Source organism: Aplosporella prunicola (genome assembly GCF_010093885.1).
Source record: "Aplosporella prunicola CBS 121167 unplaced genomic scaffold K452scaffold_9, whole genome shotgun sequence".
Lineage (NCBI taxonomy): Eukaryota > Fungi > Ascomycota > Dothideomycetes > Botryosphaeriales > Aplosporellaceae > Aplosporella > Aplosporella prunicola.
The window spans coordinates 981,476-1,002,690 of NW_022983537.1; the positions used below are offsets into that span (position 1 = coordinate 981,476).

A 21,215-nucleotide genomic window follows, 5' to 3' on the forward strand; every position below is an offset into this window, starting at 1 on the left:
AATCAGCACCCAACCGCACCCACACCCACACCAAACCAATCCAATCCAATCAAGTCATATCTTTCCTATCCATTCCATCCTTTTATCATCATCATATATACATACACATCGCACCCACACTGCACCCACACACCGTACACAACCACGCAGCAACCACGCAAGCAACCGTCTACCCAAACAGCCCCGCCCTTCTGTAGCAATAGGTAATTACGTTCCGTCCACAGCCCGCCGCTAGCTCAGCGCTCGGCACGGCGTAGCAGCACCAGCAGCTCGCGCGCGTCGTCTTGCTAGCAATAGCAATGCGATGCGATGCGATGCAGCCGCAACGCACCACCACGCACGCACGCACAACACTCGCCCACGCGCAACTCTCACAGCACACTCCACTCGCTCACGGCTCTCTCGGCTTAATTCACCAGCTCGGCTCCGCCCCGCCTCAAACAGCACTATACCCGCCGCGATCGCCACCGCCCTGCAGCGCGCCAACGACGCGCCGGCCAAAGTCCTTGAGGATGTATGGGATATCGCGGATGGTGTCGCCGTGGGGCAGGAGGTCCCAGCCGCGGGCGCCGTAGCGGTTGTAGTTGAGCCAGGAGCCGAAGATGAGGTATGTGGCTATGGCTAAGAAGACGCTGGTTTGGGGTGGGTATGTTAGCGCTGGGTTTTGTGCGTGCGGGATGGGGCTTGTGTGTGTGTGTGTGTGTGTGTGTGTGTTTTGGGAGGGGTCTAGGCTGTGGGGTGAAGGTAATGGAGGGCTTACATGATGATGAACCAGGTGAAGAAGCCCCAGTGCTCCGACCTGGTTTTGCTGGGCGAGTCGGCGCCGTCGCGCTTCTCGCAGGCGTATTTGGTCCGCCACTCGAGGCGCAGGACCTTGGTCTGGTCTGCCTCCTCCTTGTAGCTGATGAACTTGAGGGGACGCTTATCCTCGCTGTCCTTATCGTCGTCGTCATCGTCATCGTCGTCCTTGTCCTTGTCATCATCCTTATCATCATCCTTCTCGCCATCCTCGTCCTTCTTCTGCTCCTCGCGCTTCAACAACCTCGCCAGCCTACGCTCCTCCCTGCGCTTCTCCTTCTCCTTGTCCTCCTGGCTCTCATCGACGCCATCGGTGCGGTTATCGCACAAGAACTCAATCAGGGCCTTCTGCTTCTGGCCCTTGCGCTTGTTCATCGGGTACTTGCCGCCGTTGAGCTCGATGCGCAAGCCCTCCTTGTCCGCGTCGGCGTTGCTGTCCGAGTGCCGCAGCCGCGTGATCTTGGGGTCCAGCGTCTTGCCCGTGCTGCCCTGGAAGTCGCCCGCTATCGGCACCACCTGCACAATCTGCTCGTGGTTCTCGGCCGGGTTGTACGACGAGTCGATGCCGCATACTGCGTGCACGGGGCTTGGTTAGCTTGCGCTCTTTCTCCATCTGTGCCGTGAGGAAGCCGCGCGGCGCTTGGTCCGCTTCCGCGAGAAAGCGGAACGCCGCCGCCTGCGTGCGTGCGTGCTGGGCCAGAATGCCTACCTCTAGTGCCGACGGGGCACTTGTCGCCCGTGGGGATCTTGGTGTTGTCCTTCAGGCCCTTGCATATGTCGAGCGTAAAGGTAAAGTTCATGACCGAAGGCGGCATGTCGCGTATCCAGTGGACCGAGTGCGGGCCGCCGAGCGGGCTCAGGTCGTACGCGACCTTGTCGACGACGATGTCCTTGCAGTCGAGGTTGACGGCCGCGACGAGGGCGGGCAGGGCCAGCAGCGCCGACAGCGCGTTTTGTGGTCGCCGCATGCTTGCGCTGTGCGTGTGTGTGTGTGTGTGTGTGTGTGTGTGCGTGGGCCGGGACCGGTCGTGTGGAAGCGGTGGAAAGATAGGTGGGTGTGGAAAAAACCTGGGCCGATGGAGTCGTGGACCTGGCAACGGGCTGCGGTCGAAAGCGTGTGCGGAAGATGCGGCGAGGGCGTCGTCCTTTTGCGGCTGCTCCCGAGTGAGGTTGTGGTTAGAGATAGAGGTACCCGTTAATGCGATGACAGCTGAGTCGCTTCTCCGAATCCCTGCGGCGGTTCGGGTGCCAAGTCATGATTCGTTGTCCCGCCCCCCGACGCCCAAAAGGCATCCTTGCAACTTGCACCGTAAATGGTCGCCTCACAGCAGTGACAAATGATTCAGGCCGACTTTTCGCCATGGCAATAGATCGAATAGCTCTCCGTAGAGGCATCCACCAGGTTTCTTTTTGTCCTACAGGGCAAGCTATCATCCCCGAACCATGGTCGGTACCTATTCTTTCGTACCAACACCTTGTGGGCGGATAGCGAATTCCTGGTTGAATAATGTAAGGGGTTCTCACGGCCTGCACAGAGGCGTGCTCCAAAATCGCACATGAACAGGTTCGTCTCCAAAGACAGTGACAGAGTGGACGCAGCCGCTCAATGAATTGCTCCCCTTGGACAGGGCCTCTGCCACCATGCCCACCCACATAGCGTCATCATGCCGCTTTCGTTGCCGTAAGAATGTCCCTTGCCCAAAACCCAAACGCCATGCTGCCCCAATGCCCTGACAACAGTAGAAGGGAGGAACGAGGTGCCTTAGAATTGGTCTGGGTTCCCCGTCAGCGGCCCTGCCCCGCAGCGCCTACACGCAAAACTCACCCAGTGTCATGCTCATGGACACGTCCGTGTTCTCGACCATCTTGGTGAACTCCTCGAAGCTGATCTTGCCGTCGCGGTCCAGGTCCGCCTCCATGATGGTCTTGTCGACAATCTAGACGAAGCGCGCATGTGTCAGCCAAAGCCCTCGGTACTTCTTCTTCTTCTTCTTCTTCTTCTCCTGCCTCGACGACATACCTGCTGCAGCTGCTGGTCCTTCAAGTTGCTTCCGACCATCATCTTCAGGACGATGAACAGCTCGCCATTGCTGATGAAGCCGTCGCGGTCAATATCGTAGACCTTGAAGGCGAAGCGCAGCTTCTCCTCCTTGTTGCCCTTGCTGCTGAAGGCGCTGAGCCCGGACACGAACTCCTGGAAGTCGACGTCTCCGCCGCCGTCCTCGTCGAAAATGGCAATCATGCGCGTGGCCAGCGGGTTCGAGGAGACCTGGGGAAGCGAGAGGAACTCGTCGCGCTCGATGGTGCCCGAGTTGTCCTGCGCGGGGGGAGAAGAGGTTAGCCGGGCGCCTGTCAAGGAAGGCCGCGCGCGTCCAAGGCGCCGGCGGTGCTGCGTACTTTGTCCAGTTTCATAAAGCGCTTGCGCAGGCGGTCGACTTCCTCGCGGTCGACTGGGGCGCGATCGATCGTCAGCAACGGCAAAGATGGACTGGGGGATTTGCGGCGCCGCCGTTGTCCGTCTCACGCACAATTGGAGCCCGACACTATATTGTCCAGCATCTGCGAGTTTGCGTTACCCATGTTGGCGGTAGGTAGGTCTCGAGGGAAAGGAGTCGTGGTGGTCGAGGTTCAGGCTGGCGGGCTGGATTGATATGGTTTGCCCCACACCATCCTGTCAGGAGCCGCTTGGGGGGGCGTCAATCATTGCTCGTGAGATTGGCCGGGCGATTCTAGTCGTGGCCGCACGTGAGCACCTGCACCAACTCCGGGGATTTTATTTCACTAGATATTCACACAAAATGCACGTCTACGGGCGCGCTCAAGCAAAAAGCCCCTCGCACGGAGGCCTGCTTGCTCCCGCAACGGCCGCCGGAGCGTCTTGTGAGGCGGCCACGACCTCCATGACGACGATTGGACCCTTCGCGTTAATCGTTTTTCCGGAAGCCGAGCGCGCAAGCTACCTAAGGTAGGTTCCCGCCGGGCATTGGCGATGGAGCTCCGTCATCTCGAGCTGCCGCCAGTGAGACCCCATCGCCGCAACAGCACCAACAGCAGCCTCGCCGCATCTCCAACATGTCGGCCCCCGCGCCCCTCGAGGTAGCCTCGACGATCCAGTCGGCGTCGATTGAGCCGAACCCGTCGCCCAAGCACGACGTGAACCCATCAACCGCAGCCAGCGGCAAAGAGCCCGTGACGATTGCGTCGTCGCCGCCACCCTCCGACATCGAGTCGGACGAGGTGCCGCTGTCAGTGCTGCGGCCCGCGCCACGGCCACACCACCTCCCGCCCTTGCCCGACCTGCGCTTCGAGCAGAGCTACCTCAAGAGCATCGAGAAGGCGCAGTCGGGCTGGGGCGTCGCGTACATCACGCTGCGCGACCAGCTGCTGCTGCCCCTGCTGCAGGGCACGCTGTGGACGCTGCTGCTGACGGGCTGGCGCTTCTGGAACCGCGAGTCCCAGCTCGCGGGGCAGTCGGTCGGCGCCCGTGTCCGTCGCTGGTGGTGGTCTGTCAATGATTGGAATCTCCCCTCCCTAAGGAGACACGATGTCGCCGCCGACTTGAAGGATGTGAGTATTCGTTTCATGCGGGTCTGCGCTGTCTGTCCGTCTACGCTGCCGGCTTGGTGCTGACTTCTCCCGCTAGTACTACGTGGCTGAGTTTGCCAATGCCGGCTCCGACTAGAGCGCTTGCTTGGCTCACGACACTTGGACATGGATTGGCGTTTTCGGCGTTTGGGAGGTGGGCTTTGGGCGGCTAGAGTCGAGCGCTTGGCGGCATCTAGTTTGACACGAGTAGAGAATCAATGTTTGGATCGCCTCTGTGTTGGACGTGGCAGTTTGCAGTGTTGCAACGGTATTAACTCGAGCAGCTGTCTTTTGTTGTCCTGTCTACTTCTGGGGTATATCCTCCACTTTACACCATTACAAATTTAAAGAGTTAAGTAACGCCGTGTCCGCCTCTCGCACAAGAACATTTCAGCCCAGACGGCTCAAACCCGCTAGACATGGAACCATCCAAGCAACGACCGGGTCGACTCGCTCTCCATCTCCCTCTAAAACATCTCATCGGCATCCAAAGTCAGTAACCGAACAAACCATCGACTCGAGACAGACCAAATCGTGCATCTCCGACCCACGACCCGTCAGCCCCATCCAATCCTCAGCCTCGACCTCAATCAGCCACCCACCAAACAACCAAAACGCCTCCTCTCTCTCCCCTAGTATTACTCCGCCACGCAATCTCATCATCAGCCCTCCAGCTCGACCACCCCCTCCGGGACTCTCCCCACCCCAACCCTCGGCCCCGAATCCGACACCGCGCGCGCCCTCGCTCTCGCCCCGTCCCCAATCCCCAGCCCAAGCGGCAGGCCCCTCAACGACGCCGACGCCGGCGGCGGCGGCGGCGGCCGATACGCCGCGTAGCTGTGCCGCTGCAGCGTGCGCCCCGGCGGCGGCGGCGGCGGCGGCGTGTACGCTTTGTACTCGTGTTGTCGTTGGGTTTTCGGCGGCGAGGAGTTGAGCGGTGGCGTGTAGGCGGCGTATTTGGCGGGCTCGTATTTTGGGAGGGAGGGGTCGGTTGGTGCGGGTGTTGTTGCTGTTACTGTTGGAGGTGCTGGTGGTGCTGCGGAGATGATGGGGGATTGGGAGCCCGGTGCGGTGGTTTTGGGGGGGATGGGTGGTGCGGCGGCGGCGGCGGTTGGGCTCGTTGGGCGGGGTGGGACGGGCGCGGAGTGCCGTGGTGGGAGGGACGGGGGTGTGGCTTTCGGTGGTTTGGCTTCGGGAGCGGAAGGTTTGGCGGACGCGGCGGGCGTGGTGGTGATGGAGGGGATGTGGGCCTCGAGCTCGACGGCGAAGTGGTGCGGTCCTGGAGGGCTGGAGTGCCGTACGGGCTTCGAGGGCTTCGAGGGCTTCGCGGGCTGCGACGGTTGCGATGGCGCTGAAGACACGACGCTCTGGAAGCTGCTGCGGGCGCTAAAGGGCGGGAAGCCAGGGCTGGAAAAGGGCTCGGAATGGTCGGAGGTGCTGGCGGCGCTGCTGCTAGCGGTGCGCTGGCCGACAGAGATACGCTTGGGCGTGGCGCCAGCGATCTCAGTGAGGCCGGCCTTGAAGACGAGACGGTCGACCAGGACGGCGTGGGCGCGCTTCAGCGTGCCCTTGACGAACTTGGTCATCAGCACGTTGCAGCGCATGTCGCAGTCCTCGCGGAGGTAGAGGCCCTCGCGCGGGATGTCGAGACCGAGCTCGACGGGCGCGGCCGACTCGCCCGGCAGGCTGCCGCCGATGGACCATTTCTCCTTGATGTCGAGGCCGAGGGGCGCGAAGACGTGCGTCTGCACGCCGTCGGCCAGGTCGTGGAAGCAGGCGTCGTACGTGACCTTGCCGCGGACGCCGGGCATGTACGAGACGCGGTCCGTGAGACTGTACCAGATACAGCCGGCTTCTTCGGGCGTTGCGTCGGCGGGCGGCGTGCGCACATGGCGCTCGATGACGAGCGGGTTCAGGTCTATCATCTCGACGTGCGAGTGGAGGGTTTCCATGACCGTCTCGCGCCCGATGCCTGGCGGCAGGGGCGTGATGGTGGTGAATACGGTGCGTTTCGACATGGCGCCAGTGGTAGTTGTGCTTTCAGGATGCTGTCGAGAGATAGGTAAATAAGTAGTAGTATTTAAAGCAGTGACGCAAAAGAAAAGCAAAAGGTTCCGGGTTTCAGGCAAGCCATCCGTCCCCGCTATATACGTTGGGGGGCGCGCGGGGCTGAGTCAGTGGGGGAGGTGGCTTATTTTTGGGTACGCTTGCTGCGTGCCAGCACGGCTGAGTTTTTTTGGCTTTTCGGCGGCCGGGGCGGCCCAGTATAGTGGCCGTATTCGTGAGCGTTGTTGCACGAGGAGAGGGAGCGCGTGGATCGGCAGCGGGGATTTGGGCCCAACCTGTTGGTGGCGAGGGTGGAAACTTCTGACGTGAGCGATCCGAACGTCCATCGTTCCATGCCATGTCCCCGTCGACTGACCTAGATTCTGTTGTCTGCTCTTTGCTCGTTGATGGCCTGTCGTTGCGCAAGCAGCAGCAGCAGTGTCTGTGCGCTCCGTAGGATCAAGTCGACCCCAAGTTCGTCGTCTGTGCCATGTGGCACCTGGTGTTGGAACGAACCGCAGTCATTTTCCCTTGCTGTTCTTACATACATGTCGCCAGTGCCCAGTGTAGTACTGCGTACGTGGTGTTGTTCAAACGACTGTTTGGTCTCCAGCACGTGCAAATGGCCGAGATGCTTACTGGTCTCGTAGAGTATTCGTCTCACTCGATGATGACTATCAGCAAGGTTTGATTAAGGACCACGTAAGTAACTTTAGGCACCACCGCGTAGGATTATTGCCGTTTTCTGCTACGCGTGCAAGTTGCGCAACATCAAGTCTTGCAACGCCGCACCATCGTTCTCCTTCAATTTCATTTCTCACCTGCGTCTGTCTCTTCGTCGACTGTTGCTACGCTCCCATCTCCGTCCTTCTGCTGTCTCCCAACTTCTTACTTTGAAAACATAGGGACAAAATCGTCCGCAGTAATTAATCCCACAGCACGGAACAGATTTTGCCTGCCTCTCAACTACATGTTAAGTAAAATCTACGATATCTACAGAGTACTCCTTAGGCAGTTATAATCAGTCTATTATACTACAGCCAATAAGCACTATATGACTATACATAAGCAAAAAGATACAAGGTATAATAGTATTCAAAAAGATACAACGGTAAAAATATATACGAGTCCTAGGATACACTATAAGGGTACAAAAATAAAACATTCGAAGAGGTTAAAGGTACTTTTAAAGAGATAAAGATATAAACTATCTAAGAGTAGAGACTATATCATGTAGTTTTACAGGTACGTTATCACGTGGGGTGGACAACTTATCCAGTGCCATTTTCGCAGTTCATTAATCATATAGAGAGCATCGCTAAACAAATAGTATCCCTCCTCACTCCTCACCACCACGCGCCCCGTACCAGAGCTGACCAAACCGTAACTCCCCAGCAAAGCAGCAATGCTTCTTCCATCCTACCGGCATACCGGCCAAACATCCCACCTTCAGGCGACGGATCTAGCATGCCTGCTAGGCTACGCTCCTCTATGCCTCATCCCGCCCCCGGTGTCCATTCCCTGCCGCGCATGGCAAGAAAAAACAGACTCCTCCTTGCGTCGTGCATGCCGCGAGACGGCTCGGCGTGGGCATGTGCGACATGCAGGTCTGGCATGCGGGTAGTGCGCTAAGCGTGCTCGTAGTATCCCAGCGTCCAGCACCGGACAAGCCCTTGCCGACCAGCGATGCGCTGTAGGAAACGCGGTGTATGTAAAGGTAGCAAAGGCTTGAGCGCAGGCCGTGTCGCCCCAAAATGTGTGATCGTCGAGGTCTGCAGCGCCGTCCAGACGGAGACACTCCCCACCTCCTTCCAGCCTCAGGCAAAAGCAGGCTCTGCAGCACCGCCGCCGCCACCTCCGCCAGCACTGATCTCCAGGCACAACGAACAGGCGCAAGCGGGCCCAAAGTAGCTCTGAACGGCATCCCTCAACACCCCGTACACACGCAGCCCTCTCTGCTGCCCTAATCCAGCGCAAAGCACCGCTCCACCGACGTCTCATTATTGCCCCACCAATTCGGCATCGAGATCTGCTTGCCCGAGCCAAAGAACAAAAACACAAGCAACATATTAAAGTTGAACCCGGCATCAAACGCCGCCGCAATAACGTAATTATAGCGTTTCCAGAGCTCGAACCGATGGCGATACGCCCAGTACATGACGACAAAGCCGCCAATGAACTTGGACGCGTAGCCCGTGCTCAAGTTACCGTAGAACGAGCCCGCCGTCGCCGCGAAAATGGTGACGTTCCAGAGGTCGAACCGCGCGCGCGGGAAGCACCGGTGCAAAAGGTACAGCACTATCGGTGCGCCGAAGCCGGCCAGGAATCCCCATGGCAAAGGGTTGTAGATTGCTTGCGAGAACATCCGTGCCGGCCCGATTAGCACGTATTGCACGCCTTTGGAGTTGTACCCCGTCAGTGTTTGGCCCGACCATTGGTGCAGTGGGTCCGTCTTGGTGCCGAGTAGAAAGTCTCGCTTGGTTTTGATGATCCATTGGATTGTGCCGTAGTTGATGGGAATGCCGATCAGTTCGCCGAAGATTTGCGAGAAGAAGACGAGGCGTGGTGGGACATGCATGTAATGTCCGATTTTTTGGTCCTCTAAAATGATATTAGTGCTAATACTGAACAACAGAGGAGTAAAATAAAACGAACGGAGGATATATTGAGCCCTATACCAGGCATCGCCTGCAATAGCTCCGTAAGTGGTTGCGCCGGCTGGGTGTTTATGCCCTGAGATAGCGTTGATCATGTAGCCGAAGAGCAACTCGTTGAAGTCGCCTATAGCCAACTGATAATTGCAGACAGCGTACAACCAGCCCAATGGCAACACAATAGCGGCGCCCATGACTACTGCAACGATGTAAGTCCAAATGGGGATGAACATGTTGCCGGTTCCCAGGATGGCCAGCATGGCGACGAACTGCGTCAAAAACAGGACCCCGTACCACCACAACGGCACCTCCTTATACGGGCGCATAAGAATATTCAACCGATCGCTGTACTGGTCTGTTGCGTTCACGGAGCCACGCGTGCGGAAGCGGTCCCGCACGCGCACGTAACTGGCCTTGATGCTCGGCCACCCGAACAAAAACATCCACGAAAACGACGACGTGTAGGCGGCGTACGTGAAGAACAAATTCCAGATATACTGCGTGCCGAGCAGCGGGGGGCCGTAGTGCTCGAGTGCGGTCTCGTTCAGCGTCAGGCTGGGCGTGATGAGCTCGGAGGTGGGGTATTTGGAACCATTGGCTTGGAAAAGAGCATTGGACATGAGGAACGGGCGCGTGTCATCGGAGCCGAGTCCGCCATATTTGGCTGCGGGGAGAAGGATCCAGGCACTGAAGACGAAGCCGGCGAAGATGACGGCCTGCGTCCAAAAGGGGTAGAGCATGATGTTCGACGTAATATTGCTCCAGTCAAGGCTCAGGTTCAAGAAGCCCATGCCGCCGAGGCCGGAGCCGACAAAGTTGGCCGTGGCATTGCGCGGCGCGACCCAGCACAGGAAGGCCAGCGAGCTGAGGAACGGGAACACGTACTCGGGCAAGAACTGCCAGAGGATCATGCCGCCCAGGCAGCAGAAGAAGACGCGCATGCGCCGCCGTCCCATCCGCGAGTCCTCGGCTGAGGCCTTGAACGAGTTGAACAGCGTCGACTGCATCAGCGCCTGCGGCCACACGAACGACGGCTCGTAGATGAGGAACTGGCGCGCCAGCGCCGCGAGCGAGTAGCCCAGCCACACAATGCTGAACATGAAGAAGATGGCCACTCCTGGCGACACGTCCGTGTTGTAGTACAGCGGCGCAATGCTGATTGGCGAGCTCCCCAAATTGCTCGTCGCCCCCGACGCCGCCGAAATGGTCACAAGCACGTGTTCTTTCACACTCCACGGCCCAGGGTTCAAACTAAACCCCCATTGCGTCCCCGGGATCCCGACCCGTTTGTCCGGCAGCACCTTCGCGAGCCAGGCGCCTAGGTAGTGGCAGGCAATCTGCACGAACAACACCGAATACGGCGCCGACGTGGTGCGGTACGTCGACATCTGCGACAGGAACGCCCCGGGCGGGATGAAGATGAAGCAGAGCAGGAAATAGCGGAAGGTAATGGTCAGCGCGGCCGGGTCGTCTTCCAGCGACACCATCTGCCGCACCTGGCGGGGAATGTCTCGGAGCTCGGGGTCTGCGGCGTCGGCGTCCTCGGTGGCTTTCTCGCCCGTGGGCTCCGCGTCTGCCCGCGACGAGCTGGATGCGCTGCTGGAGCCATGGGTCTCGACTCTGGCGCCCTTCTTCAGCGCGTCCTCGCCCTCTCCTTGCTCTTTCTCTGTGGGTTTCCCTTCCAGGTGTGGCGGCCCATGTGCAATGACGTCGTCGTCGTTTTGTTCCGTTGGTACGTCCTGTGGTGCTCGCGACGCCGGCTGCCTCTTGGCGAAAAGAGCCCGCATAACTGTGTAGAGGAAAAGGAAACCGAAATCGGAGCAGCAAGAGCAACCAGCCTCAATTGAGCACGCTCAGATGCAATTGAAGCAATCAATGGCAAAACAAAAAAAAGACCCTGCTCCAAAGCCGTGGTACTCCACACCCGCTCTTATACACCCGGCCATACCAAGCACACCACCGCCGACTACCCACCACGCCGATAACACCATCACGACTGCGTCGGCTCGACCCCCCAAACTGGTAATAGTCGGCCTGCGCTGCCGTGCTGCTGACCAATTGCGCGCGCCCTTTGTGCCGTTGTGCTCGGGTCCGCGCTATCGATAACCACTGGCTGCTGGCGCGGGTTCCATTCGTTATTGCGTGCTCGTCTGCAACGGCCCACCTCACCTGTGCGAATCAGAATTTTTCTTTTTTTCTTTTTATCTTTTTTCTTTTACGTTGCGCTTGCGCTTGCGCTTGTGTTTGCGTTTGCGTTGCTGCCGGTTGCGCCGCGTCGTGCCGTGCCGTTGTGCCGCTTACCTACGGGTGAGAAGCTTGTCGTCTGCGGGCCGCTCGCTAAGGTTGGGCTGCGATGCCTGGGTGCCTGGGTGCCTGGGTTGCTCTAGACGCGATGGCGTGCACGACGTAGTTACTCGTACGTAGGTATGGCCTGACGGGTCTACGTCGCGATCACGTCTTATTGTCAATCTGCGCGACACGGAACCGTTCATTCCATCATTCCATCAATCCAGATCGATCGTACTCTACATATGCAGGTACAGCACTGTCATTGGCCGGGGACAAAGCACCCCAAAGCAGCAAAGCGAGTCTGTCAACACTCTAAAAAGCACCACACCCACGGAACCCACCTCCGCACCATCGCCCGCACTTATGCAACCTTACGGCACCGCGCGCCCGACCTGCCCCGCGTTCTTCTTGACATACGCAGCGACCTCGTCGGCGCTCTTGAAGCTCTGCGGCACCTCCTGCGCCGTGAAGCCCTCGCACGTCGTTGCCAGCCCGCCCGCAACAGAGTCGTCGCTATCTTTGATGTACGACGCGAACGCCGTCTCGGCCGTCTCGGTCAGGTTCAGCGCCTCGCCGTTGAGCGTGCTGCCGGTGGTGAAGGCCTTCAGCGCCGAGGGCGCGTTGGCCAAGTCCGCCGGCACGCACAGCTTGGCGGGGTTCTCGGGCGTCGCGAGGTCAGAGTAGACGAAGATGCGGCTTGCTTCTTTGGCGTCGTCGTGCTCGAACGCGTTGCCTGCCAGCAGCACCTGGCTCTGGTTGTACACGCCAAAGTGCGAGATGAAGTTCGGGTTGTACGAGCTGTTGTCGCTGGTGTGCATGGCGAAGACGTTGTTGAGGATGTAGAAGGTGCCGAAGCGCATCAGCGGGTTGCGGCTCAGCGAGTTCATAAAGTGGTTGCCGAACATGGTGAAGTGCATCTTGCCAATGTCGCGGTCGCCCTCCTTCTCTCCTCCACCCCACATCAGCGACTTGTGGTGGTTCGCGACAATGTTGTGCGAGAAGGTGATGTTGTCCGACCCGTCCTCGGCGTCGAACATGCCATCGTACCGGTCGACCTCCCAGCCGCCAAGGAACTTTTCCGGCGCCACGGCCACGGGGCCATCCTCGAAGATGTTGCCGTCGAACCACACTGTGTGCGTCGTCACCATCGACACGGCGTCGTACCGCGCGTTCCACGAGCCCGGGAACGTCTCGGGCGCCGGGAAGCAGTCCTTTGGCGACGACAGCCGCAGGTTCCGCATGATGATGTTGGACTTCACGTTGAAGTTCAGGCTGACACCGTGCAGGTACGCGTCCTTGTCCCACCCGATCAGGGTAAGGTTGCCCGGCACGTCAATCGACTCGTACTTCTTCTGGACATTCTGCACTGCCGAGCGCCATCCCTGCAATAGCCATATCAGCAACAACTCACAACCCACTCTTCCCTCAGCAAAGCGCAAAACTCACATTCTGATGGTTCATCAAGCTCAGCAGCTCCGTGGCATTCTGGCCCTCAAACTCCGAGCCGGCCTCGGCCGCCTTCTTCAAATCCGCCATATAATCGTCATCATAACTCTGCACGTACTTTGTGAAGTTGAACTCGGGCTTCCCCTCGTCAATGTAGTACTGGCAGTCGGCCGTGTAGCTGGCATTGATCTGGGCGCCCGCGATCTCGCCCTTGACGTACACGACGCGCGGCGTGTCCATCTTCAATGCCTCGCGCAGGTCCGGCATGTTGTCCACCAGGTACGTGTTCTTGGCCGTGGGCTCCCCGCCGCCCGTCGCCGCGGACCCGAAGCCGAACGGCGCGCGATCCGGCAGAGATGGCGCCGCCCCCGTGTACGGCTTCAGCGCGCCCTGCACCAGGCAGGGCAGAAGCATGAGCGCGAGCAGGCCGCGCGGGCCGCTGGTCGAGTCGGCCATAATGAGCGTGGGCGTTGTTGTTATTGCTGGAAAAATAAACGAAAGACGACAGCAGTAGCAGCAGCAGCAACAGCAGTGGAAACAGCACCCATAAATGTCTTCTTCATCTTATATATGCAAAGCAGCGCGCACCCCTCGCCGGAGATCCTCGTCCGACGCCTACAAACAACACTATGCGGATGTTTCGACGTTTCGAGCTCGAGGCGACGTGCCCGTTTCGAGATAGATTAACGCGACGCGCCCATTGGCGCGCTTGTTTCTATGTAGTACGGCGGGCGGGGCCTCAGTATTCAGGCTCGCCGATCCGTCGCAAGGCCCCGGCTTTAATTTCTAACCTTGATTCCACATCCATCAGGGGAAGCGACGCGGAGCCCGCTCGAATCGGTAATCGCAGGCGTTTGCGGCCCGCCAATGAGGCCGCTGTGTAGGTGGGTGTGCTTGCTGCGTCTTGCATCTTGCATCTTGTGCGTCGGCAGTTGTAGACGCTTCGCCTGTTCGGCCCCTGGAGCCTGCGGCCCCTTCTCGCTCGCTTGCTGCCGAACGGACGGGAAAACGTGGCGCGTGCGTCGATGGTCGGGGAAACTGCGCCGCTGGGATGCCTTCTCCGTCGGCGTTGCATGAACATGCCCGTCCGATGAGGGAGGGGAAAGAGATCCCAATACGAGATGTTTGTTCCGCTGCGTTAGGCGGTTATGCGTTGCGATGCGTTGCGTTGCTGTGGCGAGGTTCGGATCGGGTCTTGAGCCCGCGGGGAGGCCTTGTTTGGTTTGGAGGGAAAGGGTGCCACTTATGTTGCGGAGACGCGCAGAAGAGTGTCGTGTTGTCGTGTGCCTGGTGACTTTGGTGTTTGTGTGTTTGTAGCGCGCTGCCTGCATCGGTGGGTTGATGGAGACGTGCATGCGTCGGCGGTATGGCGTGGCAAGGCGGGGTTTGCCATTCACTGCCTTCACCACCTCCTCTTCTTACACCATGGCCATGGACAGCGAAACCCGCGATCTGGTCGGCTTGATTCGAGCGCAGCTGGTTTGCGGCTGCATGAAAGGCTGCGTGAGTGGCTGCGGGGGGTTGGAAAGAAGACCAACCGCGACGATGCACGACTTTCTAACACCAGTAAAAAGGACTAACACTGATAATGAAGATGTGGAAATAGGTAAAATTAAATAAAACTTTTTAGAGCAGATTTTACGCGGGATATAGGCGACTCTTGCTATTTTTCCGGAAGTAGTTGCGCTGGCTGTGTGAGTATGCCTGGATATAGGGGTGGCTATGTTGTTGGGAAGAGGGTCGTTTGGGTACTGTATAGCGACTTGGATGTACTGGATAGGTAAAAATAGAGTTTATGAGCAAGATGTTTAGAGCAATAAGATTAAAATAGGTGATAGTAGGAGTGATACGCTGAGGGGCATTAAGGACCCGATAACAGTGATGAAATAAACAACAATAAGAATAGCGGTGACGGTGGTGGTAATCTGGACGAGATTTAATGAAGAGTTAATTTTCGGGTTGATCTTCGTAAAAGATCGCGGCTTCCGTTGCGGAAGCATCTCCATGGTGTGTCTTATGTCCCGCGTCGCTTCCGCAAGTATCCGCGACAAGGTCTGCTGCCTTCTTACCTTCCTACAACCGCATAAATTCCTTCTTTTCCCGGCTTCGACAGCAAGCGATAGGAATGACAACGATAGCAGCAGACAGATTTGGCGTCACGCCTCTCCGCGAAAGGTCCACATCATCTGAAACAGCCGCCAATGAACCCACCGGTCCCGTCGTCACTGCGGCGCCACCACCGCTGTCTCGCCCCACAACGACAATTGTTACTTGACCTCAATTCATCATCGGGTACCGACGAAGATTTGCTTTTCTGTTTGGCAATCGCTCATACTTCGTGTCAGGCTGAGTTTCTCGAGGAAGAGTTTGAGATGAATAAAAAGAGATGGAACGTTGCAATTTCCTGTTAAGTGGGGATTCGCTGTTGCGGACCGACAAGTACTTGAGCAGACCAAGTCTCGACGGTTCTGAAATGCGCCCATACGTCGTAGATGTTGGACTACCGAGGCATGTCAATTTGTCAGACTGACAAGAGCTGGACGGGCTTTCAGACGTACATGAAGACAGCCCTTGGCCCGAAACCCAGCTGCTACTCCGGAGTAGCTCGGAAGAAAAGACCTTTGAATACCAGGTAGAGCCATAGGCCGTGCTCGATATGCTGTTGGAATCCGATCATGCTGAAATTTCCAATAGTATGATCGCCCTGTCTTTGTTGAGTCTCCTTTGGCGAACAATCAACAAGGTAGACTTTAGCTCAAGCGCCGTAAAGATGCAGGCCGATACCAGCATGAAAACACGAATACCATGAAACCGTTGTTTCAATCTGCATAAGGAGCGGCTCATGCAGTAGCGAATCAGCCACGATCTGTCCATCTAGGTTCTAGAAGCACTCCAGAAACCATCGTTCTTTACGACAAGGAAGACTCGAATAACCACGAAGACCTATCTGCGTCAGCGGGCGTCGGAGGCTTCATAAGGCTTGCTTAGCAGGGCGATGACGTTTGCAGATGCTCTGTCCCGCGTAAACTTGTCGCCGATGCGAAGGCCTCGACCACACTTCCTTCGGAGAACGTCTTCATCAACCAACCACGCGAGCTCGCCTAAAGTCCTCATACAAAGCCGCTCTGGACCGTTGCGAAAGGCAGTTCTGTGAGTGGTTGAGCCACCAGCCCTGCGAGCCCGGCCCCGAGATCCGATGCGCCAACAGAACAGGCAACATCTCACGATCACGTTGCCGCTCCTCTACATTAGCTTCGGCGTACTCGTGCGCGGGGGATCCTCAGTGGCGCGATTATAGGTGCGGGATGCTTTGGAGCTCATGCGATGGATACCGCCGGTCCGATTCGTGGCTGCTGTCGCGTGGACGAGAGGATGATCTTGTTCGATCAGCCTCTCGAGATCGAATCGTGCACATGGCCGGAAAGATCACCTCTGATCCCCCGCATTTGCGTGATCGCCCTGTCGCACAAGCCAGGAAAAAAATATAGGCTTCGGCATCGCGAGGGACAGATTACTCTCCCTTCCTCCGACATCGCTGACAGAGTTCGACGGACACTGCGTGTGTGGCGTATTGTCCTCCTGGGCGCATGTCCGCTGGTGTGGCTCAAGTCTGGAGCCCGCACGTCCTAAAGGTTAGCAACGGCTTTCTTCCAAATTGACGAATGACATGGAGCGAAACATATCTATCCTTGGGAGCGAGGGCCATGCAGTGCACGTAGCCGTGAGGAAACTTCCGCTCCCTAGTCTGGGCTTGGAGTACATGATGGGAGGATCTCCTATAGCAAACCCTTGTTTTCTCTCTCTGTAATCTTTCCCACCGCAGTCCCTCATTCTTCATTCCAAGGCTATCTTCTTGACTCTGTCCTCCTCGCTCCTTTTTCGCCAGCCTCCACCACTAGTAAATTCCTCGAATTTCCCGATCCGGCAAAGGCTCGTGCACGAGCTGAACACTGCCTTCATCATGATCGAACTTTACGACAGGTCTACGCACTTGTTTATCTGCGTGGTCACCATCCTTCCATTCGCGTTTTGTACGCTGTTCGTGCGCTGCTATGTCCGCTGGACTAGCCGTACGTGGGGCGTGGACGATTGGTGCATGCTCTTCTCAGCCGTTGGTCTTCCGCATCTACGAGCACGGCCCCTGCTTACCGCTCCCAGCCTTTTTTCGCATGGCTATCGGCGTCGTGTATCAGTGCAGCAATACATGGCATCGGGGCGCATGTCCAGAATTTCCATGGCGGCCTCGAGGGCCAGAAGGCTGCACTCCAGGACTTTTTCATGTTTGAGGTGTCGTATTGCCTTGCGATGCTGCTGGCCAAACCCAGCATTGCTCTTATGCTAGTCCGAATCGCGGAGAGCAAGCGCCTGTATGTGTGGATTCTGCGCAGCGTTATGGCGCTGCAGTCGATCACATTGCTTGTCGTATTGATTTATCTCTTCGCCATGTGCAAGCCCATCAGCTATGCCTGGGACAAGAGCATTCCTGACGGCCACTGCGCCTCCAGCGAAATCATCACCGTCTTCAGCTATGTCGTTGCAGGTGTCAACGTGGCTTTCGACTTGACCTGCGCATTATTGCCTATCCCGCTGCTGTGGAACATTCAGCTCAACCGCAACACCCGCGTGGCATCCTGCATCCTTCTCGGCTTCGGAATCTTCGCCAGCGTGTGCGTTCTCGTCCGCCTCAAGTACAACATCGGCCTCTCGGCCACCGAAGACTTCTTCTACAACATCTGTCCCATCTTAACCTACTGCTACGCCGAAGCGGGCATCGGCATGGTCGCCGCCAACGGAAGCGTAAGACGCCCCTACTTGTCACTCTGCCACCAACAAAACCAACAGACGAGCTAACACGCACACACATACAGACTCTCCGCCCGCTCTTCCGCCACTGCTTCGGCGGCACCCCAGCTGACTCGCTGCTCTCGTCGCCGAAGCAGAACCCCGTGCCCCGCGACCTGCGCAGCGGCGCTTTCGAGCTCTGCCATCCCTCGGACAGCTTCGTGGGCACCATGGTGCGCGTCGGCACGGATCCGTTCGGCTCGCAGTTGACGTTCAAGAGCATGCTGGCCGACGACGACGACAGCGAGCGCGACGTCAGCTTGAAACAAAAGAGCGATGGAAGCCGCTTTTCTATGGCTTGATGATGTATATGTGGCTGATCATGATGATGATGATGATGGGGGTTTATGGTGTTTGGCTGGGAATGGAATTGGGCGTAATGGCCCGCTGTTGTGGCGTTTGGGTACTTGGTCCGAGGGGGCTGGAGTGCCTCCCTTTTTCTTGGGGGGTTGGTTGGTTGCTGCGGCTGCGCGGGCTAGCGTCTGCAGCCTCTCTCTGTATTATATATATATCTGTTTTGTTTGTACATGCGCACTGTATATACTGTATATACTATACATACAACACCTTGCGCACAGGTCCACCCCATACGTACGTACAGTAGGTAGCAACGAAGCGGAGCCCAACGGCTTCCTTGCCCACCTCTCATGTAGTCTTTCACGTCTGACTTACCAGAGGTGAAAAACTGCAAGACATGCGGCTGTATTGTTTATACATATCACTGAAACCGCATCGCTGAGCAGTGCGAAAAAGTCATCGCAGCAAAATAGCAAAGGGCGCATCTGATCTAGCATCGACATCGCCTTTGAGCCGACTAGGCGGTAGTGAAGCGCGTGGAGGTGTGCAGAAGAGGGTGCACTAAGGCGCGGTCCGCGGCAAAGGAAGTGTGTGTCCTTGCTTGGTTATTCAACAGCTTTGTCTCGCACGGTCGCTCAGTGCTTTCTTATGCTGGAGTGAGCTGGCTGGGGAGGGAATGCGAGATGCCATGCCAGGCTGGAACATTGACGGCGTAGGCAGGTATGTAGCAAGGCCGCGGAGGCAGTGCGTGAGTCAGTGTAGCATGGTGTTTCGTGTGGAGACACGCGTTCGTTGTTTGCATGAGGTCACGTTCATTAAGGAGGGTTGAAAGGGCGAGAAAGAGAGGGTGTGCGTGTGTGTTTGGTCTTCTTTGATAGGGACAAGCGTGTTTGATGTTTGACAGATGCAAAGAATTCGGCTCGTTGTTTGCTTCTACAGCCTACATACATACGTAGACACCTGTTCAGAATGCCCGTCCGCCCGCCACGGAACCTCCACCGCGCCAACGTGCCATCCACCACCAACATGCGACAGCCGACCGTGCAACCGCCGCCTTCGTTCGCCATCCAAAACCACAGGACACAAAGTCACGACAAAGAAAGGGTAGCTCATCTTGGCATCTCGAATCTTGCGATCCGAGAAGTTCCCACCCGGCACGACGGGGACGTGTGAGCTTTTCGCCGGGCGTAGTTGATAACGGAGATTTCGCTCCGGGCTACGCAGCTTGCTAACGAAGGATCCACTCCGAATGGTTTTGATTAGACCGAGGTCAAAGACCCGAGGTCATGGAGGACTCTACTCCCAAAAGATTTTGATGACGGAGGACTCTACTCCGGCGGGTTTTGCTATCGAAGAGACCGCCGTACTCCGGGGGAGGGGTTCGCCATTTAGTAGTGGCGTGCTACGGCTGCCCTAGCGCCGTGGGTTGGCGTCGCCGCTCTTTGTTCAGCGCTAGGGAGCCTGCTCATCTTGGCATCACGGCGTCTTGCGACCCGTGAAGTTCCCGCCTGGCACCACGTGGAGGTGTGAGCAAATAGCCAGGCTAGATTGATAACGGAGGTTACGCTCCGGGCTGTGCTACGCCCAGGCTTCGGTTGAACCGAAGCCCTGCGTCTTTGCTAACGAAGGATCCACTCCGAAAGGATATGCTCATTTTAGCATCGCGGAGTCTTGCGACCCGCGAAATTCCCGCCTGGCACGACGTGGACGTAAGAGCAATCTAGTAGCCAGGCTTTTAGCAGGGGGTGGTGTGGGGTTGTGGATGAAGAAGGTGTGGATGAAGGAGGTGTGGACGAAGGGAAGGTGGATGGAAGAAGGGTAGATGGAAGAAGGATAGATGGAAGAAGGATGGGTGGATGGATGAAGGAGGAAGGAGGACGAGAAGGGTGGAGGACGAGAAGGGTAGAGGACGAGAAGGGTGGAGGACGAGAAGGGTGGAGGACGAGAAGGGTGGACGAAGGGTTGATAGTGAAAGATGGACAGAGTAAAAGGTGGATGAAGGAAGGATGGATGGGAGAGAGATTGTTGGGCGGGGGGGTGGGATTATATAGTCGTGTAGGAGGGACACGTGGAAGGAGAAGAAGCCAGCGTGGAAGGGAAAAGAAGCCGCCATAGAAGGGAAACGGAAGAAGCTACCATTGAACGAAAATGTAGCCACGTGGAAGAGGGGGAGGGGGATGGGAGAGACAGGGAGAAGGCAGCGTGGAAGAGAAAGTAGTCAGTGTGGAAAGAAAAAAAGGGAAGATGGTTGAGAGCGAGAAAGTCGGGGGATGAGGAAGGTTTATATAGCTGTGCGGGAGGGGCACCTTGAAGGAAAAAGAAGCCAGAGTGGAAGGGAACAGACGTAGCAACCTTGGAATGGGACGTGGAGGCCAGCGCGGAAACAAAAGCCGAAGTCGAAGCAAACGTAGAACGAAGACCGAAGAAGCCAGCGTGGAAGGTAAATCGAAGAAGCGACCGTGGAACGAAGGTCGAAGAGGCCGGCGCAGAACGAAGACGAAAGAATCACCGTAGAAGGTAAATCGAACCATCCGTGGAACAAGGATGGAAGAGCAGCATGAAGAGTACCTGAATCGCAGAAGCGATTGTGGTAGTACGACGGAAGAAGCAACCGTGGAAAGATTGAAGAAGCCGTGTGCCGTCGTGGAGAAAAGGAAGGACGGACGAGAGCGCAAAAGTCGAGCGACAAGGCGTGCTTAGATAGCCGTGTGGAAGAGATACGTGGACGAAGAACGGAAGACGTCAACGTGAAGAAGTCAAGAAGCCGGCGCGAAGGATTGCGTGAAAGGTGAAGGGTACCGGTGTGCAAGGTAGTTACCAGTGGAAGGCGCGCCCAACCGGGAAAGCCGGGCATGACATGCCATGGCTCCACGCACCCTCACCCACCACAGAAAACACACTGCTCCAGAACAACCACTGCTTCCCGACCGAACCGGGTATTGACTCCGGCGCAGCTTGGTGTAGCGTAGCCCGTTGTTTGTAGCGCCTACGCGGCGGGCTGCTGGTATGTAAGCGATCGTGATACATCCTGGAGACGCGTTGGTTGGTCGACAATCAGCCCTCTTTCCTGCCTTATTGCTTGACATTAACTCCGAAGGTTGTCTTGATCAGAAGCAAGTGCAGGGGCTCGGCCGTTGGCGCATCAGTGAGTCTTTGGAGGATGCGTTCGGGTATGCGGTATGACGCGGCGATGTACGGATCCGTAAGCCGTGTCGGTGGCCCGGCGCATCAGTGAGTATTTGGAGGATGGGTTCGAGT

The 21,215-nt window shown here is 57.3% G+C and overlaps 7 protein-coding genes across 7 annotated transcripts; 2 read left to right on the forward strand and 5 right to left on the reverse strand.

Moving 5' to 3' along the window:
* Positions 1-436: 436 nt before the first annotated feature.
* K452DRAFT_325997 (uncharacterized protein) lies at positions 437-1,766 on the reverse strand (the record flags this gene model as incomplete). Its single annotated transcript, XM_033544819.1, has 3 exons — positions 437-632; positions 761-1,370; positions 1,508-1,766. 3 exons carry the CDS (start codon positions 1,764-1,766, stop codon positions 437-439), a joined length of 1,065 nt encoding a protein of 354 aa, XP_033399204.1.
* Positions 1,767-2,343: 577 nt separating this feature from the next.
* K452DRAFT_286325 (uncharacterized protein) lies at positions 2,344-3,436 on the reverse strand. Its single transcript, XM_033540274.1, has 5 exons — positions 3,327-3,436; positions 3,196-3,248; positions 2,819-3,115; positions 2,624-2,735; positions 2,344-2,571 (listed from the first exon to the last, which is right to left on the reverse strand). Exons 1-5 carry the CDS (start codon positions 3,376-3,378, stop codon positions 2,561-2,563), a joined length of 525 nt encoding a protein of 174 aa, XP_033399205.1. The 5' UTR covers positions 3,379-3,436; the 3' UTR covers positions 2,344-2,560.
* Positions 3,437-3,770: 334 nt separating this feature from the next.
* K452DRAFT_171892 (uncharacterized protein) lies at positions 3,771-4,638 on the forward strand. Its single transcript, XM_033535804.1, has 2 exons — positions 3,771-4,386; positions 4,442-4,638. Exons 1-2 carry the CDS (start codon positions 3,871-3,873, stop codon positions 4,478-4,480), a joined length of 555 nt encoding a protein of 184 aa, XP_033399206.1. The 5' UTR covers positions 3,771-3,870; the 3' UTR covers positions 4,481-4,638.
* Positions 4,639-5,897: 1,259 nt separating this feature from the next.
* K452DRAFT_216744 (uncharacterized protein) lies at positions 5,898-6,401 on the reverse strand (the record flags this gene model as incomplete). Its single annotated transcript, XM_033536260.1, has 1 exon — positions 5,898-6,401. A coding segment is annotated over one exon (504 nt), but the record flags the coding sequence as incomplete, so codon positions are not given.
* Positions 6,402-8,392: 1,991 nt separating this feature from the next.
* K452DRAFT_297222 (uncharacterized protein) lies at positions 8,393-10,870 on the reverse strand (the record flags this gene model as incomplete). The annotated part of the gene is made up of 2 exons (XM_033541999.1): positions 8,393-9,030; positions 9,085-10,870. 2 exons carry the CDS (start codon positions 10,868-10,870, stop codon positions 8,393-8,395), a joined length of 2,424 nt encoding a protein of 807 aa, XP_033399208.1.
* An 873-nt stretch (positions 10,871-11,743) lies between these two features.
* On the reverse strand, positions 11,744-13,232 carry K452DRAFT_225286 (polysaccharide lyase family 1 protein; the record flags this gene model as incomplete). Its single annotated transcript, XM_033536736.1, has 2 exons — positions 11,744-12,754; positions 12,819-13,232. The coding sequence occupies 2 exons, from the start codon at positions 13,230-13,232 to the stop codon at positions 11,744-11,746; spliced, it is 1,425 nt and encodes a 474-aa protein (XP_033399209.1).
* Positions 13,233-16,743: 3,511 nt separating this feature from the next.
* On the forward strand, positions 16,744-17,669 carry K452DRAFT_269063 (uncharacterized protein; the record flags this gene model as incomplete). The annotated part of the gene is made up of 2 exons (XM_033538925.1): positions 16,744-16,929; positions 16,977-17,669. Exons 1-2 carry the CDS (start codon positions 16,780-16,782, stop codon positions 17,667-17,669), a joined length of 843 nt encoding a protein of 280 aa, XP_033399210.1. The 5' UTR covers positions 16,744-16,779.
* Positions 17,670-21,215: the final 3,546 nt, after the last annotated feature.